This window comes from Megalops cyprinoides, chromosome 18 (assembly GCF_013368585.1).
Source record: "Megalops cyprinoides isolate fMegCyp1 chromosome 18, fMegCyp1.pri, whole genome shotgun sequence".
Lineage (NCBI taxonomy): Eukaryota > Metazoa > Chordata > Actinopteri > Elopiformes > Megalopidae > Megalops > Megalops cyprinoides.
The window spans coordinates 24,800,172-24,818,470 of NC_050600.1; the positions used below are offsets into that span (position 1 = coordinate 24,800,172).

The 18,299-nt window shown below is 42.7% G+C and overlaps 1 protein-coding gene across 3 annotated transcripts; it reads left to right on the plus strand.

Moving 5' to 3' along the window:
* The first annotated feature begins 1,057 nt into the window (after positions 1 to 1,057).
* Positions 1,058 to 18,296, plus strand: gsr (glutathione reductase). 3 transcript variants are annotated; one of them, XM_036550927.1, is made up of 14 exons: positions 1,058 to 1,264; positions 1,839 to 2,004; positions 7,522 to 7,548; positions 7,988 to 8,076; positions 8,854 to 8,923; positions 9,162 to 9,309; positions 9,697 to 9,751; positions 11,088 to 11,187; positions 11,722 to 11,808; positions 13,708 to 13,875; positions 14,738 to 14,849; positions 15,835 to 15,966; positions 17,101 to 17,234; positions 17,965 to 18,296. In XM_036550927.1, exons 1-14 carry the CDS (start codon positions 1,164 to 1,166, stop codon positions 18,112 to 18,114), a joined length of 1,539 nt encoding a protein of 512 aa, XP_036406820.1. In that variant the 5' UTR covers positions 1,058 to 1,163; the 3' UTR covers positions 18,115 to 18,296. The 3 variants fall into 3 exon arrangements, with proteins under 3 accessions (XP_036406820.1, XP_036406821.1, XP_036406822.1); XM_036550928.1 differs by lacking the exons at positions 1,058 to 1,264; positions 1,839 to 2,004 and adding an exon at positions 4,735 to 5,247; XM_036550929.1 differs by lacking the exons at positions 1,058 to 1,264; positions 1,839 to 2,004 and adding an exon at positions 5,192 to 5,239.
* Positions 18,297 to 18,299: the final 3 nt, after the last annotated feature.

The window sequence follows — 18,299 nt, forward strand, 5'->3', positions numbered from 1 at the left end:
GTAATGAATGCAATGTAGTTATTTTCCAATTTTCCAATACCCCTCAATATACTCTATGATCTACAGTAGAGCAATCCACATCATTTAATAGCACAAAACAAATATTATTGTTGTCAGGGGGTATTCCTCAGGCTAATTATCAACCTATACACGATCAAGTGAATGTCCCCTATGCTTTCACATAAACAGAGGATAAGCATGAATGAAATTGACCTTTAATTTGCCAAAACACAATCATCGTGTCAATGATAATTGCTTTATCCATCAGTTTCAAAGCGACTTTCCACATACTGTCCAGTGGCGTCCATAGCATAGGTTTTACTCCCTTCACAATGCTACAGATTCAAATCACAATTTCACTTCTGTCACCAGACACCAGTGTTTGTGTGGGGAGCAAAGCAGACATTTTGTGTGATCTGGAGTTTTTCCTCTTCTTTGTAAATAAAAGCATTGCTGTAACATAGATTACCCTTCAGGAAGAAAGGATCACACAGAAATTGTATCCAGGGATGGAAGGGGTCTAGCCCATGAAGGGAACAAAGACCATAGTAATATTCTAACCCCTTCAAGAACACTGAAACCAATCAATGTTTATGCTAAACAATTGGCTGTGCTTAAGGGCATGGTTTTTTGGCAAGTGTGAAAACTTTCTAGTGTTTTTATGAAGCCAAGGACTTCTCTGGTGAGAGGAGCTCAACCTTGGAAAAACTTTCACTCAGCTACAGATAACCTGGGAGTGATTCAGAGCAATCCAACAGATGCACATGTTGCTGAATACAGTCATACCATAATCGGAGTATTTAATCAACCACCCTTTCCTTTTATGCTACAGTATTCTCAAATTCTCTATTAAAGGGATTCGCTGATAAATGGGAATTCTGGAATATGTAGGCCTACGTCGTACACAGGTCCTTTTAAGAAATAGGCCTACTTTTACTTTCCAAGTTTCTGCAGGAATCTTACCTAATGACCTATTTCCGCTTCCTTTTCCGAATGTAACTGTCAAAATAGTCTCGACTAACAACACGAACAAAATTAACATTGTTCTACTGTTTAACGTAGACGAGGAAAGCAAAGGCGCCACGGCTGTGCCTTGCTAAAAAAAGTTGTACGAATGTTTTAGCAACAAAAAAGTTAGAGCTCTAAAGTCGTAAAGATAAGACATGATTGCTGTCAGGTTATGCACAAAGGCGCCTCCCCGTTTTCAGTTTTCCGAACAGCATGCGAGGAACATTATAGCCATGATGAAGGCAACAGTAGTTCGGTAAGCTTATAAATTAACTGTAGATCTGACGAATTTTGAGACGTTTAGGCTACGTAAACAACGACGCATGGGTTTACAGCATGTCAAAAGGCAATGCGAATTGTGACATAGCCGGCTAGCTTGCATAAACACTGTTAAAATCAATATGAAAATAAATAGCCCTGTTCCATCCACGTAACACGCACGAAAACCTTGCAAGTATAAAAACAACTAATCGGCACAACCTATGCCAGAGATGCTCCACGTAATTTCAAATTGAAATTCCAACACATTTTATATGATCACCCCGCTAATTTGATCTAATGGTGCAGTCACCCAAAGCTGTCTGTTCATTAACGTATTTCTCCATGACTATTGTTCTAACGGACACCGGGCTTTACAGTCCATTGTTTTGATCCACAATGACGAAGCATTGGCTTTCACATATTATATGAACGTCCCTCCCATTTTTATTGAAAATAGCTAGCTACGTACAGCGACGTGGGCGCTTCCAGGTCATGGCAAAGATAATACCGTTTACTCTTGCACGAACGACACTTTATACATTCCAAAGATCTTTTCCTTTTGCTTGCAGACAGAGGGCCACAATCCTTCGCAGGATGATGGCATCAGACTCTGTGACCCGATTTGATTTTCTAGTGATTGGCGGTGGATCTGGTGGATTAGCCGGTGCGAGGAGAGTGGCTGAACTCGGAGCCAGGGCTGCAGTGATCGAGAGACACAAACTTGGAGGTACCTGCGTGAGTAAACTCTTATCATGGTTATATAGCCAATGAAAGCGGACTCCCCGATGCTCTACTGCAGTTATTTTTTGTGCAGTCGCTTCACTTCCCCTTTAACGGTTACATGTGGTAGTTGTTAACTGCAAAGCGCCTTTTACTTTCGTGCACAATGTTGTGGTTTAAAGTTGAAAATATGTGGCCATCGAGCGCCTAAGCAGTTTTTTCGATTATATATGTGAAAAAAAAACAATTTTAAAGTGTTTTCAGGTGTAATGACAGCAACTTGTCCTGTGTGCTGCATAACATTTGTAAATATATCCGTTTTCATCTTTTCTAACAAGGATGTTAACATGGGAAAAGTGTCTGAGGTCCGCATATGTAGACTATAACCAAAGGGGCGTCAAAATATCAATTGGAACTCTTGACCAAAATGCAAGTAAGTATTGGGACAGTCTTACTCAATGACCAAGATACGGGTTTCCCGAGTCACTGTGCAAAGATGTTATTAGACTAATCTGGCTGTCTATGGAGGAAAACGCCAGACACTGAGGAAATACGGTTCCTTAGCGCGTTTCCCCCGGCTGTCCGATTCCTCTCCTAGAATCAGTGTGCTGAGATTTGTGTTGACTGTTTGTCTGCAACCTCTTGTGACCGCTAAGTGGGGTCAAAATAGGCCACATAACATAAACAAATACAAAATAAATTTTGTTACCTTGTTGGAAAGCGCTTTGAGCACAATTTGAAAAGCCCAAGTACAGTTCAGACCTATAATATAACCTTGCATGTTTGAAACATTTCCGTCACCCTTGCAAAGCAGCATTAATGATTAGTTTACTATCAATAATCAAGCGTTTATCAAGCAGAACAGTTATGACAGTTTATTTTTGCAGGATTTGTTATGTTAGTAGGTAGTGTTACAGATGCACCAAAAGGGGATACTGTTTATTTGTTCGTTTTTACGAGACGTTGTTATATATATATATATTTTCCAAATGATAACTTTCGGCATCGCTGAAGACGTGTTAGGATTTTCAGAAAAAAATATTTAATTAGGTATAGGCTATAGATCTTGCAAACATCAAAGAAGAAAAGTAACTTTGAGACAATCCCCTAATTATCCTCGAGACTTCCAGGGTCATAACAATGCGTTATGCCTCAGTGATTTTACCCGAGTAGTGAGAACCTTGAGTTGGCTTTAAGTGCTCGCTGTTCTTGATCACGCGGCTTCACCTCCGTATACGCCTACCTCGGCTGAACCGTTACTTTTTTCATCAGTTTTAGTTTTTTTCAACTTTTCAAAGCATTTAGACGCCACCCATAAAGCCTACTTTACAACATTTTGCTTGCTATATTTTGCCACTAAAAAGGGGGGTTGTGGCACGGACCTGATGAAATGGATTTTTGTGTTTAGCAGCCCATTTCTCAATTTCTTTTCCTGTTTAAGGTTTTCACCATAATGAGTTTGGTTCGGCCTACCCTAGGAAACATGAACATAATTCAGCTGTACAGGAGTTAAAAAAAAAAAAAAGAAAGAAAGAAAAGAATATACCCGTATGTTACAATACAAAATAGGAAATATTTGTATTTCAAAATGTAGGCCTATGTTAGACATGTTTTTGCTGCTTTTATATTTTGTGTTTATAAATTTTTCAGTACCTGCTAAAGTGGAATGAAGTGGGCTAATATGCAATATGAGAACATGAGAATGCGTAAGGATGAAAACAGGTCATTTAGACCATCTTGGTTCATCATTTGGCTGTTACCTGGGCCGAAGTGTGATATTTGAGATGTGTGAACATGTAGCCTATTCTGTTCCATTTGCCTTGTCTTTCCTGTTTTAATGTTAGGTAGAGGTGAATCTTAAACTGTTGACTCCCAAAGACACCGCTTGTGAGACTTGACATGTTTGCCTCATGTTTACTGCGTTTATATTAAGTAACGCTTGTATAGAAAACCGCTATATCGCGCATGTCACTCATTTTGGCAGTGACAGTAATGGTGACAAGCAAACTTTTCTTAATGTCTTGAATTATGAAAGTATTTAATTATTGCCAATAGCTATGTAGTTAGCTAATCATTAAATATTCTATTCGAGTGTTTGAGACTTGCGTAATTTTATTATTTTGTAAAAAACAAAAGTCAAAACGTTCACATAAATGTTCATTCCTTTCGCAGAAGAACGTTGACTTTAACATGTTTCCATAGCATTGCGACATAAAGTGGGAGGGATTCTGAGAAGTGTTGCCCGATGACGTGTTTCAGCTTCCTCTTCCCAAGGCGCCTGTCATGGGTTTAATCTGACCACATGCAGACAAATGGTCTACTGTAGACAAGAGTCAGAGACAAACAAACAGTTCTGTTGTTGCTGGAAAAGTCTACATGAATGATCTAAAAACAGAAAGAAGCTCAGTGTACAGCTGTTGGAGTTTTAATGATCATGTAGAATTTATGTAACTTTCACATCTCTGTTTAAACTTTTTGCCAGAAACACATTGATACCTATAGCTACATCGTCGGTTACAGGTAGTGATAAGCGACCGTTATCGGTTTTTGGAAATGTTAAACGGGGGAAATGCGTGCTTTTTAAATGGAAAAGCATCGTAAAATCTCTTTCTAGCTACACAAACGAATGTAGTTCCCATCAATTTAAAAATATAACCTAATAGAACATAACCCATTCTTTATGCACATTGCTAGGTAACATAGGAACTTTCAGCGGTGTTGTGAAAAACAGCTGTTCCACACAAAACTTTGAATTGATGTTGTTGTTAAGACGATATCTCCGTTTTATTTCAGAATCGATTAGTCAGGCCAGCTGTCATTCAGTTCGATGTAATGCTCCCGAGGTCCCCCAAAATAATGTGTATATACATTACCAGAACTATTGTTAAAACGGTCACCCCGGGTTTACAGTCCATTGTTGCAATTCACAATGACTAAGCACTGGCTTTCACATATCATATGAATGTCCCTCCCATTTTTTAAACAGCTAACCGGGTTCGCCGGTGTGCGCGCTTCCAGGTCATGGCAAGAATAATACGGTTTGCTTTTACTCAGGCGACGCTTTGTACATTCCAGCGCTCGCTGTCACCCCCCAGCAAAGTTCTCATCCTCTGTAGGACGATGGCATCAGACTCTGTGACCCGGTTCGATTTTTTGGTAGTTGGCGGTGGATCAGGTGGATTAGCCGGTGCGCGGAGAGCGGCCGAACTAGGAGCCTCGGCTGCCGTGATCGAAAATCACAAACTCGGAGGTACCTGCGTGAGTAAAACGCTTTTCTGGTTGTATTGTGACTGCAGCGCGTACGCGGAAGTTATCCGGCGAAAAACTTCACCATGATTAGACTACAGATGTGCCTGTTTTACCCCAACGGTCAACAGTGTCGCTGGTGCGTTGCGATACCTCCAGATGTCCATTTTTTATGATAGATGTTTGCGTACCTTATTGTTTTAAGGGATAAAAAGGAACATGTATCAAGCACCTAAGGTGTTTGTTGTAAAAATGCCCGACGCTGTGTTGGGTTGCAAGGCTTGAAGCTTGATGCTGCTTGTTCACAGTATCTACGCATATACATAGCAGTTTCAACGGTTTCATACTACCTTTCAACGGAGAGGACACTCGGGGAAGGTGTAATCTCTAACATAGTACGAGAGATTCTTTAGTAATTATGAATGACGAAAGCTTGTTTTTTTTCCGAATTTAGACACATAATTAGAGTTTGTGCACTCTCCTAAAATAATCTGTAAGAGAGGAAATGAGAAAGAAGGAAGCGAACTTTAGTTTCCTCTCGTTTGTTTCTCTACATGCCGTTTTTTTCTTTCTGTCTTATTTACCTTCTTGTCCTTGCATTAAACACCTGAGGAATATTGGGATAAGGTGCTAAGGTCGTTCAGACTACTCGCCATATTACCCGTGGTTTTTGTTTTGTTTGTTTTTTGCATTGTTACCGATTTAAGTAATGATTATTTTTTATATTCTTAAAAGACACCCATTTCTCATCATTCAAGATTCAGTAGTCCATGGCAGGAAAGATCTAATAGTCAAACTTTACACTCCAAAACAGGAACTCAGCATCATTCTGTGTAAATAAAATACTGGCTGCAATGAGATATGCATTCACTCACATTCAGGTTTGAGTCTCAGGTGGGGCACAGCTGCTGTGTCCTCTAGCAGTCCTCTAATTGAATCAGCTTGTGAATTACATTCAGTATGTAGTATGACCATTCATGACTGTAAATGTTAGGGCAAACTATGTGTGCCTAATCAGTATCTTTTGCTCTCTGGAGCCTGATTCACCATATAGGGAAAGGAAACAAAGTCTTCAAATTGTTAAAAAATCAGACTACACCCACACACAAATTCTCACCACCACAGAAGTCTTCAGAAGCGTCTTGAGATGTTGTCCTGGTGTTGGTGTTGTTTGTATCATTTCACAGTTCGAGGATGGAAAACAGATTTGAAAGTATACAGACATCATGAAGGGTAAAATAATGAAAAAATAATTCTTTGTCAAATTCCCTTTAAGAGGGCGGGGCTGGCCATCTAATCTGAGGAAAATTGCCTGGGCCTTTTTATAAACATTCATCTCACTCCCAACACTACAGAGCACTGATGCGAGATCAGTGTGGCTAAAAGGAATAGAGGATAAGGGAGTGGTTTGGAATGCAAACCCGTCACCTCTTTACCTGATTTTGTTGGCTGTTGGTCAGTGGCAGTTTGGCTTGTGTAAACAGTAATGAATGAACCAACCCCTTTATCAGTGATCAGGGAATGAATATGTGGAGTGAATAAGTTGTGCTCGGTTCATACAGTCACAGTCCCTGCTCGCTTTATTCGGGTTTCTGTAATGCAATATTGAAGTGTACTTTATAACGCAGTATCTGTATTTAGATACTGCGTTATAAAGTTGCAGATTTGGCAAGGTTCACACTCAGATGTTATCTGCTAAGCACATATGAGCTGCAGACAGGCTATGTATTGTTCAAAAACACTTGTAGACAGCCAGGTGAATCATCCCAGAGTTTCAGCAAGGTTTTCAGTTCAGAGGAACTGTCTCAGAAATTTAGGAGACACCTTGCTTCAATTATAAGCTGATATGCAAACAAAAGTATTTTTTTTCAGTTCCAAGCTGTCCAACTAAAATGTTTGTCTTTACAGTGTATTCTCTGTCTTGTTGGATGGCATTACATTTACATTAATGAACAAGCTCAGGCACAGTCATGTATGTCTGACTATTATGCAGCAAAAGGTCAACTAATAAAACATACTCATTTTTTTTAATAACATGAATTGTGTGTTAGTAGGTCTACTACCATTTTAAGAAAGGATTTACAAAAATCCTTCTTAGTTTCAGTCACTGGTATCATTCTGTTTTTAATTTTTTGGGCAATATGATGCAGCTGCAGTTCAATATCAAATTCCCCTCGTAGCTGCTTACAAGTCTCTTGGTTCTCTTAACACACACACATATATAGAGAGTAGTCTGGAGTAATCTCAATAAGGCACTAATGATATCTTCTCCTTCTTTTCTCGTAGGTCAATGTTGGCTGTGTTCCTAAAAAGGTTTGGCTTCTCTGATCATTGCTCTACAAACAGATGACATTGAATATCCTATGTGATCTATTCACTTCACCCCCCTGCCTTAGAGGGCATCCAGTTCTCTCAGAAAGCATCTGTATTCATAGTACAATTGCCATTTAACATGTATAATCAAATTCTTTTGAATTATTTGTGGAGGAAGTGGACAAGTTTTCCAGACTCAGCCCAGGGGAAAAAGCTTGGTTTCATATTCCTGACACACCTGTATGCCGTCTATGTGTTTAGCCTTTATGAGGCACACACACAGACTTCGTCCAACCAAGCCCTCTCCCTGAATTTTTTCCTCTGGTAGCAGAATTGTTGGCGTCATTTAACAAACTGTGCATTTGCGGAGACAGGCCCACAGAACAGGCATGAGCGCAGGTGGAAGACAGGAATGCTAACCGGTTCGCTTGTGTGTCAGGTCATGTGGAACACCGCTGTCCACGCCGAGTACCTGCACGACCAGGCTGACTACGGTTTCCAGGGCGGGAGTGCACAGTTCAGATGGCAGTAAGTAATCCCTGCATCCCTGTGGGCCGAACACGCAGGTAGCTTTACAGAGCCATGACTAAGCATATTGCCGAAGGGTTAGTCTGGCCAACGCATTTGAAACGCTCTATAAACAGTGACTTGTGACTTGTTTGCACTGGATAAGCAGTTAACATGCACGGGGCAGGCTGGATCATGTCTGACTTTTAATGGACGTCTTCATAGGCTGTATGTGGTTATTCCATCACGAAGGAATCCTATCTTGCACATTTTGATGGTAGACAGTGAACAGCACACAGTGAGATATTGTTTCACCTTGGCCATGTACTCTAATTTATTGTAATACTACAGTACGAAAACTGCTGGCTCTCTGCTAGACTTGCTAGATGGGCAACACCCTCAAAAAAACCTTTACAAGTGAAACAGAAAAGATAACAGTGTGCAAGGGGAGCAAACACTAGTTGATTAATCTGAGGCTGGTATGTGAGGAGACGAGATTGCTGAAAGGTGAAATTATGGAGGCAGTATGGGGGTTATGGAACTGGGTATGGAGCCAGAGGGTTGTAGGGCACAAAGCCTAAGTGAGCCTTGCAGTTTCCTCCCCTGGGCAGTGGACTTAAGATGGATCACTACAGTAAATATCCAGCTGAATATATGGAGGGAAAAAAGGGTGAGCTTTGTAATTCACCTTGGCAAAGCGCATTTTCAAACGGATTGAATAACAAAATAATACATTTGTGGGTTGGTAGTTTAATGGCAACTGTCCTTTGTTTATTTTTTCACTGCTTATGATTGCAGATATATTAAGAATAAAAGGGATGCATACATCAGCCGCTTGAATGAGATTTACCAGAATAATCTCGATAAGGTAAGTCCCTTGTTATTTTAACATCATTGAAGTGATATGCCATCTAATTATTTGAGTTTATGAGTTTTGAGTTCAGGAATTTTATATATGTACACAGACTCCTGTAGCCCCTGTCTGTGCACATTTTATACATATTTCATCCTTGTGAGTGCAGCATAAGATCAAATATTGTAACTGTAATAGCTGGTACTGTGTGCTAATCTGAAAAGTCCTCTGGTCAATCCCTGGTCTCCAACAGGCGAAGATTAAGACGATTCACGGCCAAGCGGTCTTCACAGAGGACCCCGAACCCACCGTGGAGGTGAATGGCAAGAAGTACACGGCGCCACACATCCTCATCGCCACCGGGGGGCGCCCCTCTGTGCTCAGCGATAAAGACGTGCCGGGTGAGTGTTTGCATTGCGTACATGATGTCAGTCAACATGATACACTTTGTAGTGGATCGTGCCATTAATATTTACATTTGCAACTACCTGAAATTCGAAAACAGTTTAAATCGGAGTGGCAGATCAAACATGGTCCCCAAAGTGTGTCAATGGACACATCAGTCACTCATGCACACCCGCCAAGTACAAGAACGTCATGATTTTCATAATTTTTTTCAGGGCAGATTTTGTATGCAGTTCATGCAACCAAACATTTTCCCAGGGTTGTATTGTGTCATGGTACAAAGCAAGGTGTTGGGTCATTAACAGTGACCAGCTGATGGTGCTACCTGTTGTCATAGGTAATGAGTGATCCACACTCAGATCCTGTTTTTGATCTAATTGCAGGAGCAAGCCTTGGCATCACCAGTGATGGGTTTTTTGAACTTGAATCCCTGCCAAAGTAAGCTGACGCTGGGACAGTGGCCTCTGTCACCCCTTGGTTTGTGTGTGGAGGTTGATGTGTGTATGGCTGGGCCTCTGCTGGCTGTGAGCTAGTCCTCCCGGGATGCATTGCACTGGTCGAGCAAGGCATCATGGGGGGTACTTTCTCAATCCTAATCAGTACTCATTGCTTATTCAACGTGAGGAATCGCTGCTGCGGGAACAGAAGGGTATGAGGGAGTGCATTGGGAGGTAGATCGGGACTTTCTGTATCCCAGATTTGGTTAGACACCTAATAGCCCACTTTCCACTGTTGGAACTGGAATCAAGTTGAACCATAAATATGGCATGGTGCCCCTTCCATTGCGTTTCCTTTCACAGGGCCAGCCCAGCCTAGTAGCCAATCAGGGAAGATGTAGAGAACCTAAAGCAAACAGGAAGGTAATAAATGCATGCTTTAAGGTTGCTAACGGCATGAAGTATACAGTGCATAGTACTGTCCTGAGCCAGCTAAATTGTGCACTCACAATTTATTGGCAATGACAAATTGATTTCTCCTGATTGGCTAAGTTGGCAAGGCCCTTCACTTCCCCCAAAGGCCTTGTTCAAAACAGGGCATGTCATCTTTTGACAGTGACCCAGAGCTCTCAGCAGTGCAAGAAATTGGCCTTGTTCTGCTGTGGATAGGTGTTGGGTTGTCGCAGTGAGACAAGCCATACAATTGGTAGACAACCGGTGATTCCAAAAAAGAGTTGCATAAAGGGGAAGATAGCATTTCAAAAATCCATTCCCCTGAACGTTTGCTATGATTATTGCTGGCAGACTAATCCAGGGCAACATAGACATTTCGCAATATATGTGTTATGGGTATTTTTTCAAGTAATTCAGATTAAGTACCTGTTCCAAGAGTGTAACAGCGGTGCCCCAGGGAGGAATCAGATTGGCATGATTTGGCTTAAATTACCCCACACTGCCCCCCACTGCCATGGTTCTGCCTAACAGGAAATCACAATGGAACATTGGAAAAGCACCTGGAAGCAGAACCCCAGCAGTGGGGGTGGGGGGGGGGGAAGGTCATCGAGTGTCACCTGTGAGAGGAGTACCACCTATGTCCCCCTGTACTTGGTCCCCTCTTTGCTCACAATTAAACAGAGTCCCTGCCATGTGTAAGAAATGGCTAGATACAAAGAGCAGAAATAGAACAGAAGCACATGACCACATAAGAAAGAGTTATTAGTCTCCATTAGGGTTATAATAACTTGTACTGTACTAACTGTGACGTAACTATGAGGGCAGTGTTGAAGAGACTTGAGTGATTTGAGGGGATTCATGGCCCCCCTCCACCCCACCCCCAGGCGCAGTGTCATCGTGGGGGCGGGGTATATTGCCGTGGAGATGGCCGGCATTCTGTCCGCACTCGGATCGACAACCTCCATCATAATGCGACAGAGCATGGTAAGGTATCATTATTGTTATTGCAGTTGTCATTATTTTGGGACAGTAACACAACAGGAATATTTCTCTAAATGTCAGATAGGCTGAAGGGAAGACTGTGTGAATTCACTCTACAGGAGACTGTGATCACAGACATCATGACTGGAATAGGAAAAAGACAGAAAAACAGGAGGGAAACAATGCTATTGAGACCCACAAGACCGATAAATCAAAGTAACACCAGAGGAGGATTTTCTGTGGGTTCTGTGGCCAGTCAGAAGAATAAAGGTGAAATTAAGGGGAAAATGTGTCAGAAGTTATATGTGTCACATAGGCCCTCAAGGTGATAAGCTTCCATATATCTGCTTGTTATTCATCTAGTTTTAGGAGGTTGAGTTTGTGCAAGAAATAATTTATATTCAGCAGAGATTACAGGGGCATTCCAAAAGTGGTTTTGGTGATACTAGTCATTTAGGTTGTATCGACTGATAACTCCGTTACTGCTAACATACTGCTCCGGTTATGTCTAATTACCTTTCTAATAACATTTTCTAGGTGTTGAGGAACTTTGACTCCTTGATAAGTTCCAACTGCACTAAAGAATTACAAGACGCCGGCATAGAGTTATGGAAGAACACGCAGGTAACAGCATTCATCCTCCAGTCTGAGCTGAAATTGCTGCGATGCCTCTGACAACTTTGTGAGATGGCTATGGCAGCTGTGCAGTTTCTGTGGCCTCTGAGGCTGAGTTCCAGATGGAGAGGATGCATCCATCTGAGAAAGAATATTAGGCATCTGCCATTTTAATTGAAAGGCAGCATGGAATGGGCGTTCATTCAAAGCAAATTTCACAGGATACGACCTCACAAAATAGGCAGGCAGGACGTTCATCGTTCTTCTTCTTCTGGGAATATAATGAGGAGTGAAATCAAATTCACTTATGTGAGAGGCTTAATGTATCAATGTGGGTAATTTGCCCAATTGTTGTTTACAGTGTTGACAGATATTTTTATGTGTTATGCTGATTTATGATAAATTATGCATTTTGAGCAAAATTAAAGTTATTGCTAGATGGCTTGCTTGCTTAATGATTATCTAGTTAAATAAACATAGCTTAGCTAGCAAGCTAGCTAGTTGACATTTAACCGCCAATACTCTAGCCAGCCAGCTAGATTTTTGTTTTAAGTTTGCCATTGTCTGTTCTGCACTAAGGGGCGTATTCTCCCATGCGCGTAACTCAAAAAAAGCGTGCAGCTATGTACTTTTCAGCCTACATGCATTCTCCCCTTGACTTAAGTCTACGATTTGCGCGCCATGAAGGCAGTTATGCACTTCGGGCGGAGCAACCCCAAAATCTGGGCCTTTCTTATGTAAACACCATTTACACGTATTCTGCCCTTGACTTACGCGTTTTTCAGCTACGCGCTTCTGAGGGCTGTAGGAAGTCAAGTGCCACTACATGGCGAAACACCATATTGCCTTTTAGGTCGGCGGTAGGCCTACTTTTAACATTATTATACATGTACAAATAAATTTCAAACTATACAATATTTGTATGTCATTATTTTTAAACTATTCACCTGTGCAGACTCCTGGACGAACAGCTTTCCACAGTAATCACCCGCATTCCCTACCGGTCCTCATCCAAATCACTAGTGCTCTGTCTGTTCTTGCTTCTGGGCCATTTCAGGGTGGCTGAATTTTTAATAATAGGCTACTCAGCATGAGTTCAAGCGTGGATGTTGGAACATGCATTTTGTTGCACCTTTTCCTCAATTTGTTTTTATTAATGAATCTCCACACGTTAAACATGTCTTAATACAAAGGCCCAGCACATGTGTCGTTTGGTATATTTATTTTTGGTTTTATGTCGTACATAGAAACGAATGCTTTCCTTTGAGGCGGTTCATGATATAGCTCTCCCTTTGCATTTATTTTCAAAATCAGAGTCTGGTTTATGGTTTGGATTTCAGTGACATTCACATGGTAAATGCGTAAATCCATGTTCCACGTTTTCCCGGCAGCCAAAATAAACGAGGTTGTGACTCAGTCTTCTTCTATTTTAAATAAATCACGGCTCTTTCATGAGCCCGCCTTCATTCTGAAGTTAAACGCTGTGGGCGTGATTGGAGTGCATATGGGAGAATACACGTAAATTAAATGCATGTAACTACAGGCGCGCAAAAAAGGACTTACATGCGAATGGGAGAATACAGCCCTAAATGATCATGTACCTGCAGTGATTGATAATGCTAACATAACCTGTATATGTGGCTTCCAAATTAGCTTGTTTTTAAGACAGTTGTCTAATAGAGTCCTGCTTAGGAAGGATGTTGGGGTCAGGACACAGCCCATAATATCCTTGGCACCATGTCTGTGATGTCACTGTGATCTCTTGAGACATCACTGTGGGCTCTGTGAATTTTCTGACATCTCTGTGATGTCTCTGATTTCTGTGACATCACTGTGGCTACTACCTCTGTTGATGACGTCTCTTGTGGTCTCCACAACATCTCTGTGATGTCTCTGTAACGCCTCCAGGTGAAGTCTGTTCGCAAGACAGAAAAGGGGCTGGAGGTGACACTGGTCAGCAAAGACCCAGAAAATAAGGAGGAGGAGGGGAAGCTAAGCACCATCCAGGAGGTGGACTGCCTACTGTGGGCCATTGGCCGTGAACCCAACACCATTGATCTCAACCTCAAGAACATGGTGAGCAGCACTATAAAGAGATCTAAGCAGCAACTTTTTTTAAAACCCACACTGAAAAAAAGCAGACTCCCTCTCAACTGAGGAGCTCAAACTAGTACACACACAGACTCATGCATGCAGTTGAAGAGCAGTGACATTCCACCATCTCTGCTGTGGGTATTTTGGGGTGAAATAATGTCCCTTAATTATATCTTATTCAATATATAACATGTATTAAGGGGGTTAAAGGTATCCATATTGGTAGAAAAACTGTAACACTGGCAACATACATATGTTGCATAGTTCTCGTGTAAGTTTTCACCCAGTTCAGGTTAATTTGGGACTCTTTATGTCTGCCAGTTTGCATCTATTGAGAAATGAAAATTGAAAAGTGAATACTTTTCTACTTCTGCTCATAAATAGTTTCTTAACTGTGAGTTGCACTATATGCATACAAACTGGTGATCTTACTATCACATGCAAAGAAAGGTCACGGTCATTTCAGCTTATAGAATGTCACTTTTCAAGGAGTGGCTGACACAAAGTAAAGCACATTTGGTATTTACAATGTACAGTGAAAGCGCAGTGACCATAGCAACAGTAACTTACTGTTAGCAGTCAGGGGAGACTACGTTGAAGTCGAACCACATCTTCCCCTGAGTACTTTCCATGTGAACTCAAACACAGATCTGTGTAAGGTACGGCTCTATCTGTTAGAGGACAGTGGTTGGAATCCCATCGCTTTCATGACACTAGTATTTTTAGGCACAAAAGTCTGGAGAAGCACACAATGTAAGAAAAATGATGGCACCAACCACACAAAAATGTACAGAAAGTGACACACAGACAGCTGAATGCTGAATGCTGAATGTGTCCCCTGCAGGGCGTGAAGCAGGATGAGAAGGGCCACATCGTGGTGGATGAGTTCCAAAACACCACCCGCCCGGGCATCTACGCCGTGGGGGACGTATGCGGGAGGGCCCTTCTCACTCCAGGTACGCCTCAGCCAAACTTCCTCTCCTCTTCTGTGGCACCTTCTGTGCTCAACCCACCCCCATTTCCTGTACTTCTCCATCATGTCATCCATGTTTGCCCCACTCACTTCCGGCAATATTGTCAGTGTTTGTCATGTCCACTTCTTGTACTGCTCCATGACATCATCTGTGTTTTCCCCACCCACTTTTCTGCGATGTCAGCTGTGCTTGTCCCTCCTCCGTTTGTATGTGCCTGTGTGTATGTGTGTGTGTGTCTACCTCCTGTAGTGTGCTATTATGCCATTGTCTATAAATGCCCTCCAACTGTAGCTGGCCACAATATTTCATCCCTTTGCTGTTATTTTCTCCTGGCTGTTTTTGTTGTTCCAAATGTATTTATTAATTATTGAAAACCGCATACTGTAACAAATAAATGGACCCATTCAAACAAGTTGTCACATTACTGACAAATGGATGAGTGTTATGACATTATTATCTAACTTAGAGTGCAATTGATGAACAGTTTTCAGTGTGTCTGCATTCACCTGGATTGGAATATGTAGCAGTAAAACTTGTTAAATACTGTATATCCAAGCACTGGCATTGGTAAAGAGGCAGCCTTGTAACGCCGACAAGGCCATGAGCCAGAACAGCACCAAGGCTCTTCTAAACAAGCTGACAGCAGCTTGGGCCACTCTCACAAAAAAGATCAGTGGTTTCTCATATGATTATCATTTAACATGCGTATTTAAGTCGAGCCTGAAGTGAAAGTTACATCATTTAGTAAAATACTTCTTTGAAAAGGAACTTTGGTGTGTCCAGCCATACAGGTTTAATTTTCACACTAAAGCAACCATGCAGCTTTTTAAAGGGGTGTCACTGTACATAAGAGACCCTAATAGCTGTGTTCGATTATGCTGTGTTGTGTGTGTGTGTGTGTGTGTGTGTGTGTGTGTGTGTGTGTGTGTGTGTGTGTGTGTGTGTGTGTGTGTGTGTGAACGGGCAGTTGCCATCGCTGCAGGCAGGAAGCTGGCACACAGGCTGTTCGAGGGCAAAGCCGACTCCAAGGTGGACTACACCAATATCCCTACCGTGGTGTTCAGCCACCCACCCATCGGCACTGTGGGGCTCACAGAAGGTGAGCACTTGGCCTTGTCAAAGACAGCCCCGACCTGGGTCTGCCAGGGGGCGGGGAAAGCAGAGACCCAGGGCTCAGTGCAGAGTGATTCATGATGAGGTTGTGCAAAGGTAATGTGTCTGATGATTGTCCATAGCGCCACTGTATTGTCAGAGGTATAGACACTTTCTTCCCTTTGCAGCTGATAATGGATCAGAGTCAAAATTGAACAGTCACAATTGAATGGTTGGTGTTAGGAATGTAGGACTGTTCTTAGATCTGCTGTCAAGGGCAGAAAGTCATTTCAACTTGCCCATCTGTGTCATAGGCACATCTACATTAAAATGACCCTGGCCAACAGTATGTTGGGAAACCCCAGTATCCTCCGTGGGTAGAAGTCAGGTTGTTCGACTACCATGATAAGCTTGCACAGACTTGAGTTGTCAGAGAGCATTTCATACCAAGCTTTATGTAAGGAGACTGCAGGAGCCCAGCTGACCAGCAGGGGTCATGATAAGCAGTGGAGCGGACCCATTGTCTTCTCCCCTATATTCCTTGGCAGAGTAAAGCCAATTTTTGTCCCGACAGTATGGACTCTCATCATCGTCAAGTGATGACATGGCTGAAATTGATCCTAGGACATAGCGGTGAGCAGGCGCTTGTACCAGTTGAGCCACTTAATAATGGTTAATGTGGAAATGGATGCACAATAAAAAGGCGTGGAATCCACTGCTCTTTGCTTTTTTGGTTTGCGGGTATTTTGATGGATCATCTATCAGTGACATTTTTCACATTTTTTGTCTCGGATCTTAATTCCTGTTACAAGCAGCATGGCCCACCTCATTCCAATCAACATTCTCAGGTGACTCATGTCTAACAGGCCATTGCCATCACGAGCACAGTTCTGTCTGGGCAGCTATATTCACAGGGATCAGTTGTCAGGTTCATCGATATATACGTTAACTGGATAGGCTTACAGCAGGCACAGAGAACGGGATGACAATCCTTGCAGAGGGCGTAAAGATTGGTGAACCTGCGCAGAATCGATTCTTATGAATGTGACTTACACCTTCTGCAGTGATGTTCCCCACCAGCAGGGGGTAGCAACACAAGCTATGACGAGGCTTTGTCTTACCTGAGTGTCATGCATTTCAGAGGAGGCCATCAAGCAGCAAGGGAAGGAGAACGTGAAGACATACACCACCTCCTTCACCCCCATGTACCACGCCATCACCAGCCGGAAGACCCAGTGTGTCATGAAGCTGGTGTGCGTGGGCAAAGAGGAGAAGGTAAGGACTGTTTTGGGACACCAGACTTTTGGAAGATACATGCTTCTCACCCTGGCTTAACCTACCACTAGCACTGTGTCAGAGCCAAGTCTGTAATAGGGTTAGAACTTACCTCAGTAGCCCAGAAGCAGCTGATGTATAAGTACACCTGTCTGCTGTATGGACATTACACACACTCTATCTCTTATAATCCAGAGTGCAATCAGAGATTGACTGGATATCAAGTTGTTTTAACTTTAGTACTACTCTGCTGGGGACTGGACCCACAATTTCTAGCATGGATTATTACTTTCAAAATCATTATTTGAATTATTTTAAAGACTCATTTGACAGAGCGGGAAGAGGGGAACCTTTTTCATTTATTTTTATATGCCGTGACACAAAAGTTCTCTGGCTCCTGACTGGAACGCCTCTATCTGGTTCTGATGCAGTCATAGCAGGAGAACGCACGCTGAGCATAAATGCAGGGTAACAATTTTCATTGAATCCTGTCCTCCCTTCCTCTTCTTCCCTCCCACTCTCCCTTCTTCTTCTCTGTCCCTTTCCTCCCTGTCTCCTGTCCCTGTCTTCCCCCCCTACTTACCCTTGCCCTTCTCTCTCCCCCTCCCGCTCCCCCTCCCTCCTGACGCCCATTCAACCCTTCTCCCCCTTAACCCGACTCTTTTCCTGTCTCTCCCTCCCTCCCCATCTCTCTCTCTCCCTCCCTCTCGCCCCGTCTCTTCCCGTTCAGGTTGTGGGGCTCCACATGCAGGGCCTCGGCTGTGACGAGATGTTGCAGGGCTTCGCTGTGGCCATCAAGATGGGGGCGACCAAGGCCAACTTTGACAACACCATCGCTATTCACCCAACCTCCTCGGAAGAGCTGGTCACCATGCGCTAGACGCCCCTGGCCTTGCCCCCCCTCCCTCCCCCATTCCAGCTGCGGGAGGAAGGGGGGGGCACAAACATGACAGCATATACCCCCCCCATATATATCTCCCAGCAACAGCACTGTCTGAGAAGCCTCACCTGCTCCACACCGCTTATGTAATTCACATTCAATAAACGTGCAGCTTTTCTTAATCC